The following is a 23,139-nucleotide window of genomic DNA, read 5'->3' as shown; positions in this document are numbered from 1 at the left end:
CAGGGGACACGCAGACTGTAACATGGAACGCAGGTCTAACCTTCTCAGCTCAGCCTCCCCTAAGACCTGCTCGAGCGCTAACTTTTCAGAGGTCTTTGAAGCCAGGACATGAGCTTAAGGCGGGGCTTTTTGGTCAGCAGTTTACACTGAGTAGCCTCTCGCCTGGTACAGAGAGCTCATGCCTTTGGATCTGTACGCAGAGAGCACATCACATTTTTAGCACTGGTACAAAAAGGGGCCTAGTGATTAGCATTTCTTTTTAGAGTTAGGCCCTTTGAATTCATCTAGACGAGGGGTTGGCAAACTTGGCCTGTGGGTCAGTTGGCCTGCTGCCTGTTTTTTGTAGGCCTGCAAGCTGAAAGTGGTTTTTATGTTTAAGTGGTTGAAAAAAATTGAGGATATTTAGTGACACCTGAAATCCAAATCTCAGTGTCCCTAAATGCAGCTTTCCTGGGAAGCTGCCACGCTGACGTGTTGACACATCTGAGGTGCCTTTGCACTACAACGGCAGAGTCCAGTAGCTGCCGCAGCCTGAGTACTAACCCTTGACAGGAAAAGTTTGCCAACCTCTATCCAGAGCGGTTTCTTCATTTTCTAGGTAAGAGAATGTCAGTCCACACAGGTTATACGATGCCTCTAAATCACACAGCTGGAGCGTGTTAGTAGCCAGACCATGAACTCAAGCTGTTCCTTTTGCCAAACCCGAGGCCTTCTCTTTGGCTGACTGGCCCTCCCTGTGCCATTTTTTCTCCCAACTCCTCCACCCCCTGACCTGGGAGCCCCTCCCTCAGCATTCACAGACCATCACGACACAGATACTGGAAGCTCTTTAGTAATTCATGGCCACACCAGCTGTCACGGGGCCACCCTCCAGGAGCAGAGGAGGAGGGCTGCCTGGCTCAGTGCTTCGTACTCCAGGTTGGCCAGAAATAACATCTTCATTTTTGTTTCCACGCAGTTCTTCTCTGTAAGCCTGCTGGCCAGCAGAGTGGCGGCTGATTGCTGAAGGAGCCAGCCAATCATCTTGTCCAGTTTCAGGTTTTTCAGGGCTAGAGAATGTTCACCCCAGAGGCTTACATGAAGCACGTTAGCAGCCACCCGGGCAGACGGCCTCTGTAACAGGAGGGGAAGCTGAAGCTCAGAATGCCTGTGAAAAAGGCTTCACCCTCACCTGCTTTGTTCAGGGCCTTCCCTTCTCTCTCCTACAATACCCTGCAATCACCTGACACACACTGGCTGATCTCTACCCAGGCTCCCGGCTTCTCCATGGGTACAGACTGGTGGGGGGTGGGGAGGAGTGTGCATCGCTGGAATAGCCTCCCCGTCCTGGAAGGCCCAGGAGCCGTGTCTGGGTGAGGGGGGTGGTCACGACTTAGTGACCGTGACCGTGACCATGACTGCCTGCCGAGCACAGTGAGGGTATGTGGTAGGACAGGAGTTTGAGCCCTGGTCTGTCCATGCTCTTTCCACTAAACATGCCACCTGACCCCCACCTGCCACTCCAGGTAAGGTTTCAAATATGTTAGTCTTTATAGTAATTTCAAAATGTCCAAATCTCTTAGGAGATGTCACCACATCTGTCTAATTAGATCTCAGCTGATTCTTTAAGCTACATCATCTTTAAACATTTCTTAAAACGGCGTCTCTTTCCCTTTGAGTAACTTTAAGCAACTAAAGCCAAGAGGAATTGAACTACTGGAATCCTGACTGATTGGGTGGCCAGCTCCCCTACTGCTATGCAGGTCCATTTTGTGTTCTCCCATACTTGGCCTTTACCTGTGTAAGACAGAGGAGCCGTCTTCACCCTAGTGCTTGCCCAGTCCTGACCTTTACTCTGGAACATTCACTGAGGTTTCCACCTACACAGTCCCTGTAAACCCGGGGATGCCTCACCTTGCCGGCATCTCGCTGGAGCAGTGACCTCACCAGCTGTCTCACGTCCAGAGGCACGGACTCGGGCAGTGCTGGCAGCTGAGCTTCTTGGTAGCTTCGGCTTTCAAGGTGAGCCCTGCCCTGGCCGTAAAAGGGATTGGGGAGCCCGAAGATTTCATAGGCGAGCGCTCCCACGGCCCAGGCATCGGCCTTGCTGTAGTCGATCACTGCCCCGGGGCCAGGGCAGGCTGTGGACACCTGCTCGGAAAGCAACGGTGAGCAGTCGTGCTGCTGTTCTTCTAACCTATTCCTACTCCTGCATGGCACCCGATTCACAGACTAATCCAGACTGTCCCCTGGGACCCAGAATCTGAGTGGATTGTAGCTCAGATCCTGGAGAATCTGCTCAGGCTGCCTACTTTGTGCTAACAAAACTCACATCTGGAACATCAGAGAGATCCAGATTAAAGCAAAGAGGCAGGGAAGACACTTCTGATAAATTACGGGTCAGAAAAGATGAAAGTGTTGAGTAAACAGTGAGGAGACCTGGTGGGAGAGGCTCTGTGGATGGCGCCTGACGCACTCAGCGGGACTCACCTCGGGGGCCATCAGGCAGCCGTTTCCGCCGCGGTCCACGTACCAGCTGGTGAAAGGCAGCTGCAGGCCAACGCGCTCATCAGCCAGGCAGCAGCCAAAGTCTGTGATCACCAACCAGGGGCAGCCATCTGCCGAGGGACAGGCAGAAGTAAGTGGCCGAGTCTCCTCCCCTCCGCCCACCCCAAGCCCCTCCTATGTTTCCACTAAAGCCACCCTCAGGACGTGGGCGAGAAGGGCTCACAGGGACTCCATGCTGACCCAGAAGCCCAGGCCAGCAAGGCCAGGACAGCTGCCCACTCGCCGGAGAGCTGAGTGGGGCCAGCCACACAAATACGGACATAACTCTAGGAAATCAAGGTCCCCAAGCAAAGAACTGGATAGAATTTGGCTCAATATAAATAATCTAGAAATTGGAGCTCCTCCAAGACGGAAGGAGCAGCTCTTGTTTTACTCATCAGGTGGTGCTGCCTCAAACGACCTCCAAGAGTCTTTGATTTCAACTTGAAACCTCAAATCCAAACCTCAGAAATAGGTGCATTATGGATTAGTTATTTATAAAAGGATTCACACAGACTTCCTTTAAAAAGCCAGTTCCAGGGACTTCCCCAGAGGTCCAGTGGTTAGGACTCCACGATTCCACTGCGGGGACATGGGTTTGATCCCTGGTTGGGGAACTAAGATTCCACATGCCACGCAGTGAGGCTAAAAAAAAAAACACCAAACAAACAAGCCACTTCCTCTAGAATTTAATTGCATGTTTACTTATCTTAAATCTTCTATTTCCAAACTGACCAGAGGTATGACTCTCCTTTACAGGATCCCCAGGCAAGTGGGCCATCCAGCTTCACTTGAGTGCTTCCAGTGATGGGGAGCTCACTGCCAGAGGCAGCTGGGCTTACATTCAAGCAGTGCTCACTGTTTGAAAATCCTTTCTTATATTAAGCTAAAGTCTGCCTCTCTTTCACTTTATTCAAGAAAACGTTGACCACTGAGGTTCCTGTTCTGTAAGTGGGCAACTGAAAGGAACCTGGGAGCCATTAACCACCACTCCACGAGTCCCACGCAGAGAACAAAAACCTCCGTCTTGAAGGAGGGAGTGCTCATCTCTCGTGGACAGAGCTAAGATACAACTTAGAACATAAAAACCACAAAGACCCAAAGGCTCCCAAATGTCCCCCGACCTGAAGTCCAGTGCACCCTGGACAGCTCAGAGGTGCGGCGGGGCACCTACCTGCATCCAGCTCCACGAGGATGTTGTCGGATTTCAGGTCTCTGTGCGCGACGCCCTGCTGGACCAGGTGATCCACCCCTTCCAAGAGCTGCAAAGTCATCACAGTGGCCAGGCGGGGGCTCGGGGTGTTCCTGCGCAAGTACTGGCGCAGGGTACAGGGGTAGCTGGCGGAAAGGGTGACAGGGCCTCAGCTACTGCGCACCAAGGATCCCGAGCACCTTATTTCCTACTAGGATGATGGCCTTTCCTCTTCCTGAACTTTTCGATTTCTTCTTTCCTCAAGTATCCTTTCTATTCCCACCCATCATCTTGAAATTAGGAAGTAAGAGCTGGGGCCTCAAACAGTACAGCTGCTTATTTCCTTAAAATACCCACCTAGCATTGCCAGGGGTGCAGAGACGGAGGAAGGAGAACATTTTATGTTAAAAAACCAGGTAAGGTGAGCACAGAGCAGGCAATGTCGAAAGCTACTAACAGCACTAGGTGGGAAGTATGTTCTGACTCAACATGTGTTTCTGTTTTCATGAAAAGTTGTCCTAAAGGGAAGCTGCTCTCCAGGGCAGGTGCACACCCTCAGCCTGGCCTTATCTCCCAAAGGGTGAGGATCCCTCTTCCCTGCAACCTCAAGCTTCAGGTGCACCGCTCACTACAGATCCCGCCAGACCCCTGCCACTTACTTCTTCATGACGAGGAAGAGCGTGCGCCCGTGGCCCAGGCCTTCGGGGTGAAGACACGGGGGCAGCACGTCAGGGTAGTCGACCAGGGCCCCCGGCAGCAGCGGCACAGACGAGGTGAAGGCGCGGAAGACCCGGATGATGTTTGGGTGGGGGGCCAGCTGCTTGGGACCTCCCTTGGATCTTCTACTTCAGCCAAGTGGGACAAACATGAGGTCAGTAGCAGATATGACACTTGGAAATATAATAATCTGAGGCCACAGTTAATACTGACATTCATTTATCCACCCATATTTATATCAAACATGTGCCACGTGCAGAGCCCAGTGCTGGAAGAAAAACCCACGATGACTCATCACATTTGGTGACCCCACCAGTCCGTCCACCGTCCATCCATCCCATGTGGCAGAACACAGTGTAGGAGACTCTGGAATCAGACTGCCTGGGACTGAATCCCATGCCAGCCACTCCAAGTCCTTGGCCAAGTTGCTTAACTTCTCTGGACTCTGTCTCAAATGCAAAAGGGGGACAAGGTAGTAACATACCTCATGAAGCTGTTAATACTTATAAAGGGCCTAGGATCTCCCCGATTCCAAGTTTTACCATAACACTTCGCATGGAGTATGAGCGCAATAAACCTTTGAGCGGATACAGATGCAGTTCACGGTAGAGATGTCACCTGCTGCCCTGCCCACGCCTCTGCCATCTCTGGGAGCCCCACATCCACTGCCCTGCTCAGACACAACGGCCACGCTTGGGACTGCAGGACTGGGGCTGCGGGACCGCCTGCTGTGTACCAGCCCCGCCCCTTGCTCAGAGCTGCCGGGACTACGGGCGGGCACCTACCGCAAGGGCAGCAAGCCTGCAGTCATGTCTGAGACCCAGTGGCTGGCAGGCAAAGGGGAGAGTCTCTCTTTGTGGAGTGAGTGAGTGAGTGAAGAAACTTGGCAGTAACTGGGCAGTCAGCAATGGAGCTGAGAGTGAAGGATGCTGTAACCGAGCGGGCCCTGTGGGGCCTTCCTGGGGCAGACTCTTCCCCTGTATCCTCTGTTTTATCTCCTCTCTGCAGTACCTGGATAACAGTAGCTGATGCACACTTCCTGAGCTGTTTTATAGATGTGACAACCCCCCACCAAAGGGTCACATCTTGATGACCATGAGCAGGTAGCCTCCGTACTTCCAGGCACCTAAGCACTGATAATGTTAACCACTGTGATATCATTCTGTCACCTCACCACCTACCAGAGAATTGTGCACGAGCCAATCACATACCCTGAGACTCCCTTCCCTCACTTGGGCTTTAAAAATGCTTTGCTGAAACCCTTGGGGGAGTTTGGGGTTTTTTTGGCATGAGCCACCCATCTCCTTGCTCAGCCCTGCAATAAACCTTTCTCTGTTCCAAACTCTGATATTTTGGTATTGTTTGCCCCACTGTGCTCTGGGCACATGAACTTGAGGCCTGAGGAAAGCCAGAGGCATTGCCATGGGTAGGAAATAAGGACGCTGGGTGGCAGAGAGAGGAGGATGGAGCAGAAGCCCAGACACATCAAAACAACACAGAGAGGTCGACGCCTGCCCTGTCCTCAGGGCTGCCACAGTTCCAAGCTTTGAAGCCAGTCCATGTGTGGCCTTGTACAGTTCCCTTGGAGTCCACCCAAATGGGCCCCTGTCCTTGGCAATCAAAGGAGTCAAAGCATTGTTCCTAGCCTGGGGCCATTAGGAGAATCAGGATCACAGCACAAGGCTGTCAGTGCCACAGTGGGAAAGCAGTGCCTGGTTGTCACGAGAGCCCAGAGGAAGCATGTGGCTGTGCTGGGGAGGGCTGTAGGGGTGTGTGTGTGTGTTTGAATGGAGAACTGGAACAGGACCAGAGGCTGTGGTGGAGGTCAGCCCGAGTACAGGTAACTGCACACACGAGAGCCAGTGTGCATCAGGGGAGGGCATATGAACTCAGCACGGTGGAGTGCAGGGTGAAAACAGGACAAGATCAGACGTCAAGATCTGCCACAGGAGCGGATGATAAGGGCAGAGTCTGAGGTCTCCAGATGACCAAAGGCCAGGAAGAAACCCACCAGTGCTCTCAGGGCCTCAGAGATTTCTCCTGAGACAGGGTTGATGTCATCAGTACTTTAGGTAACAGATCTTCTGCCATATTCCTCTAATCACTGCACAGATATTCACTGAGCTGTTGGGCGTACACAGTAAACAAACGGAAACGCTCTGCCCTCAGAGAGCTTATGCTACAGCCGGAGATGCGATGACTAAATAGACAGAGACATGACTTAAGGACACATGGAGATAAATGCTATGAAAAGACTGAAGCAGGTAGAGGACTGGAGAGGGACAAGGACTATTTCAGACGTGAGGTCTGCACGGCAGCACCCTGGCAGCTGGCCGACGCTTCCACCACAGAAGGAGGCACCGGAGGATAACAGCCCCTAGGAAGCAGCTGACACCCACCCTTCCCTACGAAGGAATCAGGAGAAGAGAAGGACAAGGCCAAGCCCACCAAGCAGCTGCTCCCCTAGGCCTGCCCTCCGTCACACTGGAGCCTCCCAAGCCCTGGAAAGGAAATGTAAGGGGTAAGTCCCCATTTCTACCTTCCTGCTTCTGATCTACAAACCAGTCCTCTAGAAAGTCACCAAAAACACGCGGGCCACCTCTTCCTGGTGGTCTACAAATACTACAGTGAGCACAGTGTCTCCTCTGCCACAAGCATCAACCTCTACAACCTGTGGGTTTGCAAAGCCGGGTGAGCTTAGGCTGCTCTTCCCTCTGTGGGGGGAGCCTTTTTTCCTACTCCTTTGCCTAGCTAACGGCTATCCAGCTCTCAAAAGGCAGAACACACTGTCCCTTCAAGAGGACATTCCGAATGGCCCCCAAGCCCTACAACACACACACCATCTCTGAACTCCCTCAGCACCTGAGCACATGCTACTCCAGCACTTACCATGCTAGACTCTGCTCCCAGCTTCTCAGGCTCCTCTGCCACACGGAGAACTCTTGGGGAACAGGCCATTAAAAAAAATCTCTTGGCACCATCAGATCACAGCAGCTATTTATGAAGTGAGTGTTACCTCCGCTGGGGACAGAATTCAATTTGTTTCTACCTGGGCATTACTTAGGAATCAGGAATCAGATCTATTTCCTGTTGGTCTGAACTGGGCAGTTTTGGACGGCCTTCTCTTCTTGCTCCTGCGTGAGTCAGCCACCTGCATCTTCAGTTGAAGTCAGACTGTCTACAATCTTTCCCAATTATCCACCAACTGAAAAATCCATCACTGCGTCATTCAGTGGGCATTTCTTATCTACTGTGTGTCGTGTCAGACACTGTGCTGAGTGCTGAGGGCACAGGTGGGGATTCTGCTCTGTGTGGTGGGCAGATGGGCGCTTACCTGTGAGTGACCGCTCCGTACTCCCCGGCCAAGGCCACTCGACTGGCCGGGACGAGCTCCTGGCTCATTGTGCTGAGGATGGCTTCGCTGGAAGAGCCCGCCTGGAACACATCCACAATGGATCCAAGGTTACACAGGCCTGAGTCCAGGCCCTCCTTGTAATCTGGACTAGGACAGCTACAACCTAGAACTGGCTTTGACCTTCAAGCTAAGATAACCTCTCTGAAGTGGCAAGCCATGCCTAGTTTCTGCTGGGAGAGGGAGGGCAGAGGTGCCATCCATGCCAACCCAGAGACGCTTCCCACACCTCACACTCGTGACAGCTCAGGTGCCCAGGGCAAGAGGAGATGTCATGGTTATGGCAGGGACCCTCCTTCCTAGATGCCTCCGGTCACCACCAGGCTCGAACCTGACACCGAGCACTAAAGCCCACCCTTGCAGGCTCCCTTTGGCAGAGGCCAAGCCCGACAAGCTCACCCTGGATAAACTTGTACCAAATCACAGAACAGCCCTCTCCATCACCCAGCAAAAAACAAAAAACAAGGAAAAGCACCTTATCTTCCTCATTTCATTATGAACAGCTCTCAGGACTTGGGAAACCTGTTAAGAATCCTTTAGGAATCAGGTCCTTTAGCTTTCATGAATGCATTTACTGTTGCACGCCAACCAGTGGGAGTTTCGATACTAAGGCTGATGTTTCCTAGATCAAGGATTTGGCTACCTGTCAGCTACTAGCCCAGCTTGGAAGTACAACCTAATAACCTTCATTCCCCAAATCGAAGCACAAACCCACACCCTTCCGTGGCCAGCATGAGTTGCATGGCTGTGTCCCACCTCAGCCTTGGAAAGATGCTCTGGGCAGGAGGAAACACATTAGGTCTTGATGAATTTCCTAACCTCTCCCCCCACCCCCATGTAATGGGAAGATAAATTACTCCAAATGGACAGAAATCTTTGTTTTCAGGTGGGAAAAATATTCAATCTCCCAAAGTTGAGTTCTGCAAGAGTTGAGAGCAGAGAGGTGACAAGCCAGCCTTGGGTCTGGAGGTGTGGTGGGAGGAGGGATTAGAGGAAGGCGTGTGGCCCCTCCTCCTCAGCATGGCAGGTCAGGGAGAGAGAGGACAGTGCAAACTGCATCCATGAAGTTAACTGATCGGCCCGGATGCTTTGGGCACTTGCTACTCAGTGTGGTTCACAGCCCAGCCACGTGGGCATTGCCTAAAAGCTGGTTAGGAAGGCGGAATCTCAGGCTCCACCCCATACCAGCTGCTCAGAATCTGCCTTCTACATTTTTCACAGAACTAGAACAAGAAATTTTATGATTTGTATGGAAACGCAAAAGACCCCGAATAGCCAAAGCGATCTCGAGAAGGAAAGACGGAGCAGGAGGAATTAGGCTCCCTGACTTCAAACTATACTACAAGGCTACAGTGATCAAGACAGTATGGTACTGGCACAAAAACAGAAATATAGATCAACCTAAAAGCCCATCAACAGATGAATGGATAAAGAAGATGTGGCACAACAGAAAGCCCAAAGATAAATCCACGCACATATGGGCACCTTATCTTTGACAGAGGAGGCAAGAATATACAATGGAAGAAAGACAGCTTCTTTAATAAGTGGTGCTGGGAAAATTGGACAACTACATGTATAAGAATGAAATTAGAACACTTCCTAACACCATACCCAAAAATAAACTCAAAATGGATTAAAGACCTAAATGTAAGGCCAGACACTATAAAACTCTTAAAGGAAAACATAGGCAGAACACTCTAAGACATCCATCAAAGCACTATCCTTTTTGACCCACCTCCTAGAATAATGGAAATAAAATCAAGAATAAACAAATGGGACCTAATGAAACTTAAAAGCTTTTGCACAGAGAAAGAAACCATACACGAGACAAGAAGACAACCCTCGGAATGGGAGAAAATACTTGCCAATGAAGCAATAGACAAAGGATTAATCTTCAAAATATATAAGCAGCTCATTCAGCTTAATATCAAAAAAGCAAATGACCCAATCCACAAATGGGTGGAAGACCTAAATAGACACTTCTCCAAAGAAGACATGCAGATGGCTAACAAACACATGAAAAGATGCTCAACATCACTAATCATTAGAGAAAAGCAAGTCAAAGCCACAATGAGGTATCACCTCACATCAGTCAGAATAGCCATCATCAAAAAATCTAGAAACAATAAATGCTGGAGAGGGTGTGGAGAAAAGGGAACCCTCCTGCCCTGTTCGTAGGAATGTAAGTTGGTGCAGCCACTACGGAAAACAGTTTGAAGGTTCCTTAAAAAACTAAAAATGGAACTACCATGTGACCCAGCAATCCCACTACTGGGCATATACCCAGAGAAAACCATAATCCAAAAAGAACATGTACCATAATGTTCATCGCAGCACTGTTTACAATAGTCAGGACGTGGAAGCAACCTAAATGCCCATCAACAGATGAATGGATAAAGAAGATGTGGCACATATATACAATGGAGTGTTAGCCATAAAAAAGAATGAAACTGAGTTATCTGCAATGAGGTGGACAGACCTAGAGTCTGTCATACAGAGTGAAGTAAGCCAGAAAGAGAAAAACAAATACTGTATGCTAACTCATATACATGGAATCTAAAAAAAATGGTACTGATGAACCCAGTGACAGAGCAAGAATAAAGATGCAGATATAGAGAACAGACTTGAGGACACAGGGTGGGGGGGGCAAAGGGGAAGCTGGGACGAAGTGAGAGAGTAGCACTGACGTACATACACTACCAAATGTAAAACAGATAGCTATAGCTCGTGGGAAGTTGCTGCATAACATAGGGAGATAAACTCGATGATGGGTGATGACTTAGAGGGCCAGGATATGGAAGGGTGAGAGGGAGTCGCGAGAGGGAGGGGATATGGGGGATATATGTGCAAATACAGCTGATTCACTTTGGTGTGCCTCAAAAATTGGCACAACAGTGTAAAGCAATTATATTCTAATAATGCTTAAAAAAAAAAAAAGAATTGGCCTTCTAACCTGATTCCCCAGGTGATATGTGGACATATTACAATTTAAGAGATGCTGCTTCAGACTCTTGTGCAAGAGCGTGAGACACCTGTACTGTGGAGAATCTGTGTTGTTTCCTATTTACTTCCTGGGAAGAAGTGCCAACAGGTTCCCCCAAGATTGGCATTTTGAGAAACGCTGACTTTAATAATAAACCGCCCCCCCCTTACCGAGATGTTCCACATCATCTTGATGGCCAAGGGAAAGGCAGGGGCCCCTGGGGCTTGTTCCTCCTCTTCTCCTTGTGGAATTATCTCTGGGCCTCTCCCTGGAAGAAGCTCGATACTCTTTGCCGCCTCCAGGTTCTGGGGCAACACAGGCATGGTGGCTTCATAGACGGCGGCACTGCAGCCCTTGCCAATGGACTGCCCGATCAGATACTCCTCCAGCTGGAAACCCTGCCAGCGTCTAGTGTCCAGTATGTCAGGTAGCAGCTTGTTTTTCTGGGTGAAAATTGCCTGTGGAGAAAAAACGCAGGCACTGTGAGCCAGGGAGCCCAGTAAGACTTCAGTGAAGGGAGGGGGAGGTACAGGCTGTGGATGGGCAGGAGCATGTGGTCAGCAGCCACCCCTCCCACTTGTGAATGACCTCTGGCTGCTTTTGCAGGCAAGGGGGTGAAATCAGGGGGCTCCCTGGAGCCAAGTTATCAGGTCCTGTTGCTGGGCTGCAAGCCCGCAAGCCTTGTAGTTGCCCTGCCTCGAGGCAACTGAAGAAAGAGCCTCAAAGGTTTATTGGATGGAGGATCTGACACGTCTGCAGTCTCCACTACTTGGGGGAGAAGGAAGCTACCATGTATGGGGGAACTGATGTCAGGCTGGCTCATCAGTTACCAGGGAAACTGGCGGCTGGCGCACGTCCCTCACAGCCCCTCAGGTTAATGAAGAGGGCAGATGTCTCCCTTTAATAAACTAGCAGGTGGAGCTGTTTTGGCGTAAGGCTTAGAGCAATCACTAGCTGGGGTGGGAGCAAGCACGTTCCTGTGAGCAGGAGGTAAGGGAAGCAGGGACTGGCCCAGCAGAGTATGTATATAGAGCAAGAGACCAGGCATCTCCAGTGGCTCGACCATCCATCTGTCTTCCTGTCTCTACCTCTTAGGAACCTGGTGGGCCATTCTGTTTGCAGAAAGGAAACAAGAGTACAAGAGTTCTGATGGAAATAGATGGAAATGCAGGTGCTGTGGGGATGCACTGGGAAGGCAGCCATTTGCCCCAAATGGGGGTTCTTGCCTACTTCAGGCAAGTGACATCATTTTTCTAGTCACCCAAACTCCACCCTCCTCCTCAAATCCCATCTGACCTGCTGATCCCTCCCTTTTCATGGTTAGTCACTCAACTCCGGACCTTCCCATTCACGTCCTCCCTTCACCTGCTTCGGAGCCCGATGAAACCACACTGCCTTCACGTGTCACTCTTCTGTTCAAGAACCTGGCAGGGTATTCAGTACCGTGTTCTGGTACCTCCTACATGTGGACAGTCCATACTGGTCTCTCACATGACTCTTACTGAACTTCTGCTCAAACTATTCCCCTCCCCGCTCCTCCCACCCCGTTTTTATTGTCTTCGCTCTACCTGCTCATACCTACTCAACCATCAAGTCCCAACTCAAGCCCCTGCTTCCCTGACAACCCAGCCCACAGCAACCTTTCCTTCTGGAGGATTCCCAGAGCACTGAGAACCTATGAGCTAATACACCTCGCGTGATAGCTTGCAATGTTTTTAAAAAATGAAAGTCTGTCTTGCCAATTGGTTTCTAAACTCTGTGGAGCGGAAGCAATATCTTGTACAGTAATCCTTTATCAACCATGGTTTTGAGGATGAGACAATTTTAAACTTTTTATTCTGAAATAATTATAGACTCACAGGAAGCTGCCAAAAAAAAAAAAGCTATAAAGTGTCCTGTGTACCCTTCACCCAGTTTCCCCAAAGTGATATACAGCACTAGTACAACATCAAGCCCAGGAAAGCGACAACGTACATTAGTGTTAACTAGCCTACAATCTTACTCAGTTTTCACCATTTTTTTCTTTTTGGCTGCGCTGCGTGGCATGCAAGATCTTAGTTTCCCAACCAGGTATCGAACCCAAGCCCCCTGTGGTGGAAGCACAGAGTGTTAATCACTGGACCGCCAGGGAAGTCCCTCAGCATCTTTTTTAACCTGCATGCTTTTGTGTGTGCACACGTGTGCGTAGCTCTATGGGATTTTATCCCACATATAGATACACGTAATCACCACCACAATCAAGTTCCACCACCACAAACGAACTCCTTTGTGCTACCTCTTTGTATCTGCTCCACCCTCACCCCGTCCCAGTTCCCTGGCAACGACTCCATGGTTTTGTCATTTCAAGAATGTTATATAAATAGAATCACACAGGATGTAACCTTTCAGAACTGACTTTTTTCACTAAGCACAATGCCCTTGAGGTTCATTTAGACTGTTACCTGTATCAATGGTTGATTCCTTGCTATTGCTTAGTATTCCACTATACGGCTGTACTAGGGTTTGTTTAACAATTCACCTGCTGAAGGACGCTTGGGTTTTTAACACTGTGCTATTATGAACGCTGCTGCCATGACCATCTGTGTACGGGGTTTAAAAATTATTCTTAAGAACTACGGTAAAATACACATAATAAAATCAGCCATTTTAACATTTTAAGTGTACAGTTCAGTGGCATTAAATACATTCACACTGTTGTGTAACCACTGCCACCATCCATCTCCAGAACTTTTTTTCATCTTGCACAACTGAAATGCTATACCAATAAACAGTACCTCCCCATCCCCTCCCCCAGCCCCTGTTCACTTTCTGTCTCTATGAATTTGACTAAATACCTCATATAAGTGGAATCATACAGTTTTTGTCTTTTCGTGACTGGCTTATATCACTTAGCATAATATCCTCAAGTTTCCTCCACGCTGTTGCATGTGTCAGAATTTCCTTTAAGGCTGAACAATATTCCATTGTATGTATATAGCACATTTTGCTTATTTTTCACCCAGTGATGGACACTTGGGTTGCTTCCACCTTTTGAAACTGTGAATAGTGCTGCTATGAACATAGGTGTACAAATATCTGTTCAAGTCCCTGCTTTCATTTCTTTTGAATACATACTCAGAAGTGGAATTGCTGGGATATGATCACTCTATTTTTAATTTTTTTGGAAACTGCCATACTGTTTTCCATAGCAGCTACTCATTTACAGGTTTCTGTGTGAACGTAAGTTTTCATTCCTCTGGGTAAATGCCCAAGACTGCAATGGCTGGATCATACGATGAATACATGCTTAGTTTTCTAAGAAACTGCTGACCATTTTCCAGAGTGGCTGTATCATTTTATATTCTCACCATTGGTCCAGTTTCCCTGCATCCTCACAAGCATTTGCTATTATCACTATTTTTAAAATTTTAGCTGTTCTAATAAGCATGTGGAGATATCACACTGTATTTTTAACTTGCATTCCCCTAATGGCTAGTGACGTTGAACATCTTTTCATACGCTTATTTGGCAACTGAATCTCCTCTTGGTGAAATATATATTTATGTCTTTTGCCCATTTCCTAAAATGTTGTGTGGTTTTTATTTTTTCCCCCCCAAATGTATCTTAAGGCACTGGTCACTGTTCTCCCCCAGTATGACACCATATGGAATTTCAGCACTAGAGTTACCAGATCTGGTGATTTTCAAAAGAAGTCAAATCCTTGAATTTTTAAAATTAATTGGCAGCTAATTAAAATTTTTAAGACACAGAAGGGTGAAGTGTGAGGAAAGGACGTGGAGATGGTAAGCTCAGGAGGGTCAAGGTCCTCAGCTTAAAAACAGCCACCACAATTTTAAGTAGGATTTGTCAAGTTGGCCACCCTTGGCTTCTGCCAGTTGAACTGTAACAAAAGACAAGGACAAAGGCTGGGGACGAGGTCAGGTGTCACCTGTTGCCCTAAAGGGGCCAGAGTGCAAACATGAGACACTCTGGTGATGAGTAACACTAACTGGGCTGAAAACCAGGAAACATGGGAGACACTGCTTGGTCTTCAACCAGCTGTGTCCTTGGGCAAGTCACCCCACCTTCCACCACCTCCGTGCTTAGCTGTGAAACCCAGGGGCTGTCCTAAGTCAGTGAGTGGTTCCAAACCCCAGGAAGAATGACCTCCCTGGAAGAGGAGGGAATTCTGCCAGCAGGTGGCCTTCAGACTTGAACTCAACAATGGTTCTTCCCTGAGTGTCCCCCCTGCCCGCCTACCCTGCAGATTTTGGACTTGCCAGCCTCCAGAACGGCCGAGCCAACTCCTTCAAATAAATCTCCCTATTTATAAACACATCCTATTGGCTCTTTTTCTCTGGAGGAATACAGATTTTGGTTTGAGTAGAAACAGAATTCCCTGAGCTATTTTAAACATTTAAAGAGCCTAGGAACCCCTACCTATCTAGTCACCTCTGATAACTCCGCACAGGTTAACTAAAACCTGTCTGCTGTTTTCTTCTGCTGTTGTTGGTCTTTACTGTGGCTTCAGCTATGTCACTAATGGGCTGAACTGTGGAGGCAGCCTGAATGGCAATGGTGAAGGGCACAGGCTCTGGAAAGTCAGACCTGGGGCGCTGCCTTTATTAGCTGTGTGACTTCAGCAAGCGACTTCACCTTCCTGAATATGTTTCCTCACCCATCAATTGGGGGTGGCAACTACCTCAGGAGCAGAAGTGTTCTGATTTAGTTAGTTGCCCTTAAGTTTCAGAAAAAGCATGGAAAGTCACTGGCGTTGGTGCAACAGGAGCTATGATTAGCACATCTTTCAAAACATGCTGTCTGAGGAAAGGAAGACTGTAAAACAAAAGTGAGATCCTGGCCAGGTGTTAGGAGATCAGGAACAAAGAAAATAAGCCTTCATCGACGACTGCCAAGGAGCTCCCAACTCCGACCAGATCAACCGCGCGACCCAGGGCCCCGCGAATCCGTAAATGCCTCCCAGCCCCGCCCCTCACCCAACTCGGGCCCCGCCCCCGCATGTAGCCCCGCCCCCAGCCTATCTCCGGCCCGCCCCCGCCCCTCCGTCCGCGGCCAGCGCTCACCCGGATCTCCTCACAGGCCGCGGCCGCCCGCCGGTCCTCAGCTTGCTTCTCCTCGATGAGACCCAAGCCCAGCCCGAAGGCCAGAAAGACGGCCCGGCTGCGAGGACCCGCGCCGCCCCGGGCCCGCACCACGAACTGCCGCTGGAGCCGCGCCGCCAGCCCGGCCACCGACTGGCGGAAGAAGCGGTAGCGGCCGGGGAGCCCGAGCCCGAGCCTGCGCGGCTCCGCGCCGGGCCCCGCGGCCTGGCCCGGGCGCTCTCCGCGGCCCCAGCCCGCCGCGGGGCCCGGCCGCTCGGGCCGCCCCCAGCCGTAGGTCGGGCCAGGCTTGGCCGTGAAGCGCAGTAGGAGCGCTCGGCCCAGTTGCAGGCCCCGGCCCAGCGCCTGTCGCACAGCCATGGTGCCGCAACCGGGTCTCCCCGGAGCCGCAAGCGTCCGGGACGGCGGACGCGACAACAAACTTCGGGGGCGGCTCCTTTGCGCAGGCGCAGGCGCTCATGGGCGGGGCCGCCACTCCGGCGGTTTCCTGACTGGGCGCGAGGGGGCGCTGTGCGTGCGCCTGCGCGGCGGGTAGTTTCTTGGGGTTTTGCGCCCGGAGTCCAGGGGTAGCGTGTCAGGGAGGTCCTGAGTGTGAACATCGCAGGTTCTGGGCAAAATCGAGTAATTGAGAAGGGAAACTAATATTTATTGAGTATTACCTAGCGTGCCAGGCTCTTTGCATTTGTTAATTAATTTTCCCACCAATGAGATAGGAATGTCTTTTATAGATAAGAAAACAGGCATGGAAAGGGCAGTGAAGGTCCCAGGGCATATGTAGTGTCAGTTGAGGTTAAAGTTCACGTTGCCCTGGTTGTTGAGTCCTTGTCCCCCTTACGTTCCTCTCAACAAGCCCACAGTCTCTGCTAGCTTCTAAGGACCCCCAAGAGAAATTGCACCCAAAGGCCCATTTTTCAGATCAGTGAACTGAGTGCCGTAGACGTGCAGCGACTTGCTCATTGTTGCACAGCTTGTTAGTGGCAGAGCCCTGTTACCCAAAGCTGCTGTTAGAAATGGCTGATGAAGGAACTAGTACTGATTTCTTTTATCTTCCTTTTTTTTTTTTTTTTTAGAGATTTCTTTCTTTCTGCACACGGGCTTTCTCTAGTTGTGGTGAGTGGGGGCTCCTCATTGTGGTGGCGTCTCTTGTTGCAGAGCAGGGGCTCTAGGCATGTGGGCTTCAGTAGTTGAGGCACACAGTCTCGACAGCTGTGGCTCATGGGCTTAGTTGCTCGGAGACACACAGGATCTTCCCACATCAGGGGTCAAACCCATGTCCCCTGCATTGGCAGGGGATTCTTAACCATTGCGCCACCTAGGAAGTCCCCTTTTTTTTTAAATGGGAATTTTCAAACACACAATGATGGAATAGTATGGTGAACCCCATGTATCCATTACCCAGCTTCAACAATTATCAACAAATGGACGTTATTTTATTCACCTGTGTATACCTTCATACGCCCCATTCTCCCAACTGTAAAGCAAATCCCAGACATCATATTATAATTACTTTATATTATAAATACCTAAGTATCTACTGCTAAGGGATAACTCTAAAAAAAACAAACAATTTTATCACCTCTAAAAATATTAACTCCATAATATCACTTACTATCCATTCAATATTCAGATTCCCCTGTTGTTTTGTCTTATTTTACAGTTATTCAAATTGGGATCCAGACAAGGTCTACATGATTTATTTGGTGAGTTATCCTTTAACAAGGGACTATGCCTTCCCCAGGCCAAGGAGGTACATTTTGTGGTGCTGCCATGTAAAAAACATTGCTGTAATCATGGGTACCTCTATTCTCCTCACCCCTAAGGCTAGTTGTGGACAAGAGGTCCTGGAAGAGATGTAAAATGTTTTTGTAGGTGTAGCCATGTATCTCTGTGTGTGGCAGGTGAGCTTCAGGGCAAGGAGACATTTGTCTGACCTGAGACCCACCTCAGCGTTTCTTGGGTAGAAAGGCCCAGCCTGATCCATTTATTTTGGGGCCCATTTGCAACCTTCAGCACAGCTCCTGTTCTGTGCTGTATAGTAAGTAGGGATAAGATTAAATAGAAATGAAAATAAGGCAACTGCAAAAAGATCCATCTTTGAATTGGTGAATTTAAACGTATTGAAACCTGTATGTGTATATAAACCTATAGATATATATAATATATATAAACCTATATATTATATATATATAAACCTATATATTATATAAACCTATATATTATATATATATAAACCTATATATTATATATATATAAACCTATATATTATATATATATATATAAACCTATATATAAAATGGGGAGCTGGTAATTTTACTCCTAGGTATAGACCTATGGAAATGCATACATAATTTCCCCAAGAATGTTTATAGCAACACTATTCCACATAGTGTAAAACTAGAAACAACTCAAATGGCCATCTACAGTAGACTGGATAAACTGTGGTATATTCACCCAATGGAATCCAAAACAGCTGTAACAGTGTCTGCAACTGTAGGCAACAACATGGATATATTTTATAAAGATACTGATCAGTTAAAGAAGACAAACACAAAAAGGAGTAAATACTGTGTGAGTCCATTTATATAAAGCTCAAAGGCAGACAAAATTAATCTACAGTGTTCGAGGCCAGGATAGTGGTTGCCCCTGGAAGGGTAGTTACAAGAAGGAGACTTGCAGAGGCTTTGGGGGGTGCTGGGGATGTTATGTTTCCTGATCCAGGTATGTTCATGTGATGAAAATTCACCTATATGTGTACTTTGATTTGTGCAATTTTCTGTGTGTAATATTTCTGTAAATATTTTACATAAAGCTTTTTAACATAACGAAAGCTTTTTTGAAAAATTCAGTCTATCTTGCCCCTCGCCCCTTCCCTCTTCCTACTGGTAACCACTAGTTTGTTCTCTATATCTGTGAGTCTGTTTCTTTTTTGTTATATTCACTAGTTTGTTTTATTTTTTAGATTCCATATAGAAAAATGGTACAGATCAACCAGTTTGCAAGGCAGAAATAGAGACACAGATGTAGAGAACAAACATGGACACCAAGTGGGGAAAGTCGGGGGCGGGGGAGGGAGGGTTGGGGGGGATGAACTTGGAGATTGGGATTGCCATATGTACATTACTAATAAGAAAAAATATCAAATTGTACACTTTATGCACTTTATTGTATGTCACTTGTGTCTCAATAAAAGTTCTTAAAAAATATTTTTTAGCTTCCACATGTAAGTGCTATCATACAGCATTTGTCTTTCTCTGTCTGACGTATTTCACTTAGCATAATACCCTCCATGTCCATCCATGTTGTTGCAAATGGCAAAATTTCATTCTTTTTTATGGCGGAGTAGTATTCCATTATATATACATACCACATATTCTTTATGCATTCATCTGTTGATGGACACTTAGGGGTAGGGGATTAAGAAGTACAAACTATTGTGTATAAAATAAATAAGCAAAAAGGGTATATTGTACAACATGGAATACAGGCAATATTTTGTAATAACTATAAACTGAGTATAGCCTTTAAAAATTGTGAATCACTATGTGTATACCTTAACTTATATAATATTGTACATCTACTATACTGCAATAAAAAATTTTAAACTAGATACAAAAAAGAAAAGGTAGAAGCAAATTAAAAAAAATAAAGCATTTTGAGGGAATTCCCTGGTGGTCCAATGGTTAGGACTCCGAGCTTTCACTGCCGAGGGCCCAGGTTCAGTCCCTGGTTGGGGAACTAAGATCCTGCAAGCTGTGTGGCGCAGCCAAAAAAAAACAAACTTCAGTCTAACTCATTCATGGTCTCAATGTTTTAAAAAATATATTTATTAATTATTTTTTGGCTGTATTGGGTCTTCATTGCTGCATACAGGCTTTCTCTAGTTGCGGTGAGCAGGGGGTTACTCTTTGTTGTGGTGCATGGGCTTCTCAGTGCAGTGCCTTCTGTTGTGGAGCACAGGCTCTAGACACAAGGGCTTCAGTAGTTGTGGCTCATGGGCTCAGTAGTTATGGTGCGAGGGCTCAGTAGTTGTGGGGCACGGGCTTTGACTCTCCATGGCATGTGGGGTTTTCCCAGACCAGGGATTGAACCTGTGTCCCCTCCGTTGGCAGGTGAATTCTTAACCACTGCGTCACCAGGGAAGTCCTCAAATTTTTGTGAAAAATGAACTTAGTTTGAATAGTGTGATAAAGTTCACAGAGTTTACTTAATCGTCTTTGCACTTAGTGGTTTCAAACAACAAATACATTTTAATAATGAGCTTTGTTGTATCATAGAGCTTGAGTTGAACTTTGCTGTGCAGTAGTGCACATCTCAGCTTGCCTTTTCCTGAATGAACAGAGGATGGGACTTTCCACTCTTTAGGGCCAGCCAACACTAGGGAGCATCTTCACTTTGATTCTTCTGATGATGGTGTGATGGAAAAGGCAGGACACCAAGAGAGAGCAAGCAAAAGGCTCCACACCCCTTCCTTCCTGCTTAAATATGAAATTAAGGGACATGTAAATAGCAGCTTTTGCTGGAGGAATCTTCAGTCATCTGAAGAGTTCTGGCCCCAGGCTTGCTTGGCCATGGGGTGGACCCCTGGCTAGAGACAGGTGGCCAACTCTTTCAGTAATGTGTGTTCTGATCTCTCCTATGGGGAGAAATAGCAGGGCGCTTGTCACATGCAATCACATTTATTTGGGAGAGACATAAATAGATAACTAGATGAATTTCCTCCCAATTTATTTATAGAGGCACATGGAAATCAGAAATTATCTTTCATTTTCTTGATTGACCTCAGAGAATTTTAAATTACGATTTTAAAATGCTCTGTTGACATTGTCCTTTGGAAAAAGGTAAGGAAGAGAAGGTTGGAGAAACTTCACACTCCAGTGACCACAGGCTCACCCATGGAAACGTAGTCAGTTGGGGCAAAGGTCTTTTTTAAAGTTTAAATCTAGCCATCGGCTGTGTGTCATGATCATCACAGCTTTTCTCTTTAATGTTTACTGAGAAGGGACAAGAGGTTCTCTGAGATATTTACTATTTTAACTAAAAGGATTTTCTTTACTCTCCTAGGAATGTAACCTTTTACCATGAGGCTTATGATGACTCTGCAGCTTCGAAGACATTCACTGATGGGACATTGTATTGGTGTTTTTGAGTTAAAGAGGGCAGTTGTTATCAGCCTTTGAATTTGTCTCCCTAAGCTGGAAATAAACTTGCTGGACGTGTGATGTTTAACCTACTCACCTGCAGAAATGAAATCTCCCGGCTGATGTTAATTAACCCTCCATTGTATACTGTGCAGTTCTTGTTCAACAGAGAGCACTGGACTCCTTCAGTTCTCCTTCTGTAGAAAAACCTAATTTGCCTGCAACAGGTCTAAACCGAGCATAGCATGAAGCTCAATTCTTCAGCAGACCTCCGTGTAGAAAGGGCAAGCAGGCGGATTTCTACACAGAGAAGCTTCCAACAGGGATCCTGGGGTTCTGTGTTCTCCCTTTTCAGGGCAGAGATACAGCCTTATTGTTCAGGGCACGGGGCTGCCTTTCGTAGGGATGGTGGCCTTGATTCCATTGCCCCCATCTGTCCTCCTGAGAAGGAAGTCTTCCACGGTGGTGTTGTGTCTCAGGTCTCAGGGGAATCATCCCGAGTTTCTCTCATAACATCTTCTGTCTCTTTAGTGGTATCCCACACAGGTGAAGTCAGGCATGTGGCATATGGTTTTCTGCTGAGATATCTGTTTATACTGCAGATTTTAATATTCTTTCGGAGAGTCTCATTCATTCAGAGAATATTTATTAAACATCAAAGTCAGGCTTTGATATGCTCAGCTACAAGAATTTGAGGGGAATGGAGGGGGTTGCCGGAGAGGCCACGGGTTCTTTTCTGGTATATACTCTGCTCTGTGGGCATCCTGTGTCTTCACTGTATCCATTTCCCTCCAGGCAGCAAGACTGCATAGTTTTGATAAGGTGCATAATATACCTAAGAAGCATCATTTAGCCTTCCCCCAAAGGACATGGCGGCGGGGGGGGGGGGGGGGGAGGCTGATGCTAATGCAAAAATGGAAAAGGACAGGACTTAAAAAAAGAGCTGTTGAGGGCTGTTTGACCTTCCCTCATGGACGACGTCCTTTGGCACCATTTCAGCGCTCTTTGTCTCCTCCTGGCAGGAGACAGACACGTTTTCCCAAGGCAGCAACATCCTTTATCCACAGACCATTTCAGAAATGCTATCTGTAAATTGCCAGCGGAGGTGGAAGGGGTTTTTGCTAAAACTTGTTGACAGAGCAAAGCTGCTGCCGGATCAAAATCCAGCTACGGGGAACTCCTGGCTGTAGTTTTTGGAGGTTAGAATCAGACAACGGTGGGCGGAGAGTGAGATTGCATTGGGAAGAAGTGTCTCCGTTTTGCCTGGGCAAGATGGATGCAGATGTGGCAGTGATGGATTGTGGAGGTGTGGTGTTGTTGAGACATTCAGACATTCTGTAGTTTATGTAGTCCAATCAATTTGCTGCCTTGCAGTGATTATTCAAAGTACAGATAGGGCTATGTCACCTGCTGCTTAAAATCCTTCACAGGCTCTTTGCCCTTTCCCGTTGCTCTCAGGATAAAGCCTAAGCTCCTCAGCCTGGCAGGGAAGGTCCTTCACTCTTTGGCCCTAGCATCTTTCTTGCTATCCCTGCTCCCTGCCCTTTGTGGTCCACCAATATGAATTACTTGCCGTTGTCCCAAGCCTCATGCTGATTCCTCTGTCTTAATTTACTTCTTTGAAAGAATCCCCATTTGTACTTGAGGGAAGCCTTCTTTGACCTTTCCTAGACCAGCCTAGATGCCCCTCCTCTGTCTCCCCCTCTAAGTGGTCAGTTCTGGAAGGACAGGGATTGTGATTTTTAAACCTTAGGTCCCCTAGCACCCAGCATGGGGCCTGCTGGATTTCCAGCCCTTTTTTGAGAGCCATCTGGGAACGCAAGCTCTCCCAAGGAGATGGAGAGAGGAAGGGGCTGGGCTATCCTTTCAAACTCCCAATCACATGACTCATTCCTCCTTCGCAGGGGTGAGCCAGAGGAGAAGCCAGAAGGAAACAACAGGAGTGTCAAATAGCACCCACCGCCCCGCCCCCAACAGAATCAACTACTGCCTTTGCTCTCTAGAATTTACACTACATTATTGCTAAAAGAACCTCCTTTCTATAAGCTTCTTTCATTTATTCTCTCTGTTTT

The 23,139-nt window shown here is 47.8% G+C and overlaps 1 protein-coding gene across 3 annotated transcripts; it reads right to left on the bottom strand.

Annotated features, from left to right (window-relative positions):
- Positions 1-816: 816 nt before the first annotated feature.
- On the bottom strand, positions 817-16,355 carry PINK1 (PTEN induced kinase 1). Of its 3 annotated transcripts, XM_057698466.1 has the most exons (9): positions 16,193-16,355; positions 15,894-16,129; positions 11,001-11,288; positions 7,770-7,870; positions 4,378-4,563; positions 3,701-3,864; positions 2,470-2,597; positions 1,894-2,130; positions 817-1,113 (listed from the first exon to the last, which is right to left on the bottom strand). In XM_057698466.1, the coding sequence occupies exons 1-9, from the start codon at positions 16,287-16,289 to the stop codon at positions 856-858; spliced, it is 1,695 nt and encodes a 564-aa protein (XP_057554449.1). In that variant the 5' UTR covers positions 16,290-16,355; the 3' UTR covers positions 817-855. The 3 variants fall into 3 exon arrangements, with proteins under 3 accessions (XP_057554449.1, XP_057554434.1, XP_057554440.1); XM_057698451.1 differs by having other exon boundaries at positions 15,894-16,355; XM_057698457.1 differs by having other exon boundaries at positions 4,378-4,560; positions 15,894-16,355.
- Between the last annotated feature and the right edge of the window lie 6,784 nt (positions 16,356-23,139).

The sequence above is a fragment of the Hippopotamus amphibius genome, chromosome 1 (genome assembly GCF_030028045.1).
Source record: "Hippopotamus amphibius kiboko isolate mHipAmp2 chromosome 1, mHipAmp2.hap2, whole genome shotgun sequence".
NCBI lineage: Eukaryota > Metazoa > Chordata > Mammalia > Artiodactyla > Hippopotamidae > Hippopotamus > Hippopotamus amphibius.
Note: the sequence above shows the minus strand (reverse complement) of the source record. Positions and strands in the feature narration are given on the sequence as shown.

Coding starts and splice junctions, on each gene's coding strand:
- PINK1 (XM_057698451.1), bottom strand. CDS start 16,289: ATGGCTGTGCGACAGGCGCTGGGCCGGGGCCTGCAACTGGGCCGAGCG. Junction 7,871..11,000: donor AGATGATGTGGAACATCTCG/GTAAGGGGGGGG, acceptor GATGTGTTCCAG/GCGGGCTCTTCCAGCGAAGC. Junction 3,865..4,377: donor CTCTTCCTCGTCATGAAGAA/GTAAGTGGCAGG, acceptor CCTTTCCGCCAG/CTACCCCTGTACCCTGCGCC.